The sequence below is a fragment of the Sinocyclocheilus rhinocerous genome, unplaced genomic scaffold (genome assembly GCF_001515625.1).
Source record: "Sinocyclocheilus rhinocerous isolate Xijiao unplaced genomic scaffold, SAMN03320098_v1.1 scaffold159, whole genome shotgun sequence".
Taxonomy (NCBI): Eukaryota; Metazoa; Chordata; class Actinopteri; order Cypriniformes; family Cyprinidae; genus Sinocyclocheilus; species Sinocyclocheilus rhinocerous.
The window spans coordinates 81,230-83,891 of record NW_015666558.1 but is presented as its reverse complement, the minus strand read 5'-3'; the positions used below and the strand labels follow the sequence as shown (position 1 = coordinate 83,891).

The 2,662-nt window shown below is 34.1% G+C and overlaps 1 protein-coding gene across 1 annotated transcript in view; it reads left to right on the top strand.

Annotated features, from left to right (window-relative positions):
* The window catches only part of LOC107732751 (acyl-CoA desaturase-like), a 6,196-nt gene that overhangs the window by 386 nt on the left and 3,148 nt on the right, over window positions 1–2,662 (top strand). Inside the window, 2 exon segments of the mRNA XM_016544171.1 lie at window positions 58–276; window positions 1,773–1,903. Of these exon segments, the coding sequence (XP_016399657.1) occupies window positions 66–276; window positions 1,773–1,903 (342 nt within the window). The 5' untranslated portion in view covers window positions 58–65.

The window sequence follows — 2,662 nt, the reverse complement described above, 5'->3', positions numbered from 1 at the left end:
TGTCTCTGTGTCTGTCTGTCTGTCTGTGTGTGTGTGTGTGTGTGTGTGTGTGGGCAGTGCTCATCATGCCTGACAGGGAAATCAAATCTCCAATCTGGCGTCCAGAACCGGAGACGGTGGAGGACGTGTTTGATCACACATATAAAGAGAAAGAAGGGCCCAAACCTCCCTCCGTGGTAGTGTGGAGAAATGTCATTCTCATGGGTTTCCTGCACGTCGGAGCTCTGTATGGACTCGTCCTGCTTCCATCAGCAAGTGCTCTCACATGGATCTGGTGTGAGTATCATGCACTTTAAAAAAAAGAAAAAAAAGCATAAACCCTCTATAAATCATGCAAAAACGAACATTCTGTCATGATTTGCGTAACATACTCTCTTCATACTAACGTGGAACACAAAAGGAGATGCTTAGAAAAATGTTCCCACTGCGCTTTTCCAAACAATAAAGCTGAATGGAGACCAGGGCCGTCAAGCTCCATATAAAGACTTCTGAAGGCGTGCAATAGCTTTGTGTTGCATCTCATTTTGAAATGTTCTAATACACACAATTAGTCCTAATGACATACAAGAGCTCATTATATTAGACGATTATGTGCTAATTAAATTTTTATTCATTTAAAAAAATCTCATTGGCTAGCAGAGCTGGGTAAATTACTTACAAATTGTAATACGTTACTAATTCCAAATTACATGAGAAAATTTTTAGTAACATAATCCATTACATTACACATTTCGTTAATGTAATTAGACTACTTTTAGATTACTTTTGACCCATCTCGTTTTCCCCATTGGTTCATGTAGGATGATCTTGTACCATATTGACATGAAAATATATTCCATTCGTTGTCAACAACACGAAGTGCATTAAACATTACATTGTGTCAAAGTTTCCCAAACTGTGTTTGTGACACTGCAGGGGGTTTACGAGTTAAAAGCTAATAATTAATTAAATCGTACAAATTTCAAATTGAAACAATTTTAAAATGAATTAAAACAAAACACTTACTGAAAAAATTAAATATTTTACCTGTTTACCTGCATGACATGTGACCGTAACCAATGTCAGAGAACCAATGAGCATGCAAATGTGATGCTTCATTATTAAAATATTTGTTTTAAAATCTCAGGGGTACTTCAAATAAATATATATTAGGTGAAAGAGAATCAGACGGCAAAAAAGTTGGTGAATTTGTGCATTTCAATGTGTTTGAAAGACAAACGCCTTCCAAAGTAATACATGGTGAAATAACCAACTGAGTGATAATTCAAATAAACATGAATGTGTTCATCAGAAGTTGATGCAATGTTGAACACTTCTGAAATGATTTTTGTAAACCAGTGGTGAAATGCTGTGTAGCACCTGATTAGTGAAAAACTGGAGACTTTCTGAGTGTGTAGGATATTTTAGAAAAGAACATCTAAAATAGGAATTGGGGAGAATCAATAAATTATGAATAAATTATTGCTATTGTGTAAATAATATGTAATCATGTAATCCATAAAAAAGTAACCGTAGTCTGACTGTAGTATTTTAAAATGTAATTTAATCTACTTTCATGTATAAATCTCAATTAAAAAAAATTGACCCAGGGTCACATTTATTTGCTCAAAAATGCATTAAAAAAAGATGCATGAAATCCAGGTGTATTGAACTGTGAGTGATTGAGACTTCATGTATGTGCATTAAAAATTGAAGTTTTGTGGGTCTAAGTAGTACATTTGAAAGTCATTTGCATCTGTATATGATGGATGGCGTATGTTTGTGTTTTTCAGTTTGTGCGTGTTGGTTGTTCAGTGCTCTGGGCATCACCGCCGGCGCTCACAGACTCTGGAGTCACAGATCATATAAAGCATCATTACCTCTCCAGATCTTTCTCGCCTTCGGAAACTCCATGGCCTTCCAGGTAACGAACCCGTCTCCGCACAGACCTCGCCATCTGCACGACGGTTTGATTTAACGTACGTAACAAACGTCAGTATAGAGTTGAGAGACCCGCAGTCAGGAGTTTAGGCTCATCTCACTCTTCATTCTGACGAGTTTCCTCATGTTAGAATAAAGGTAGAGTGACGCAAACTCTGAAATCACACAAATGCAAGTCTGGGAATGATTAAAACATGATGCAAATGAAATCTCTCTTATATTTGAGCCTCTTTTCTACAAAATCATCTCAATTCTAAGCATTTCAGCAGAAGCTTTTAGATCAGAAAGTTTTTAAGATCATGAGAAACATTCCGTCACGTGTGTTCAAACCAGTTTTAATTTAGTATCAATGCTATATACTGTTATACTTGTTGTGTTTTGAATTTTTCTTACTTTTTGTCATTTTTATTACTTTTTGTCATTTTTATTAGTTTTTTTATGTATATATATATATATAGTATTTCTTAATTTTTATTTATTTTGTTGTAGCTAATTTAATAACTTAAACTAAACAAAAATTAGATGTTTCCTTGGCACTAGCTGAAATTATTTAATTTTATTTTATTTAATTTTATTTAATTTTATTTAATTTTATTTATTTTTTTCAGTTAACATACATTTATTGTATTAACTAGAATAACCCTGGATTAAACATGTGACTGCTAGTGAACCTGTAAAAGTTGTAAGAAACGTTCGACGCTGTTCGCTTTCTATGAAGTTTATTATTTGTGCATTTGATTTC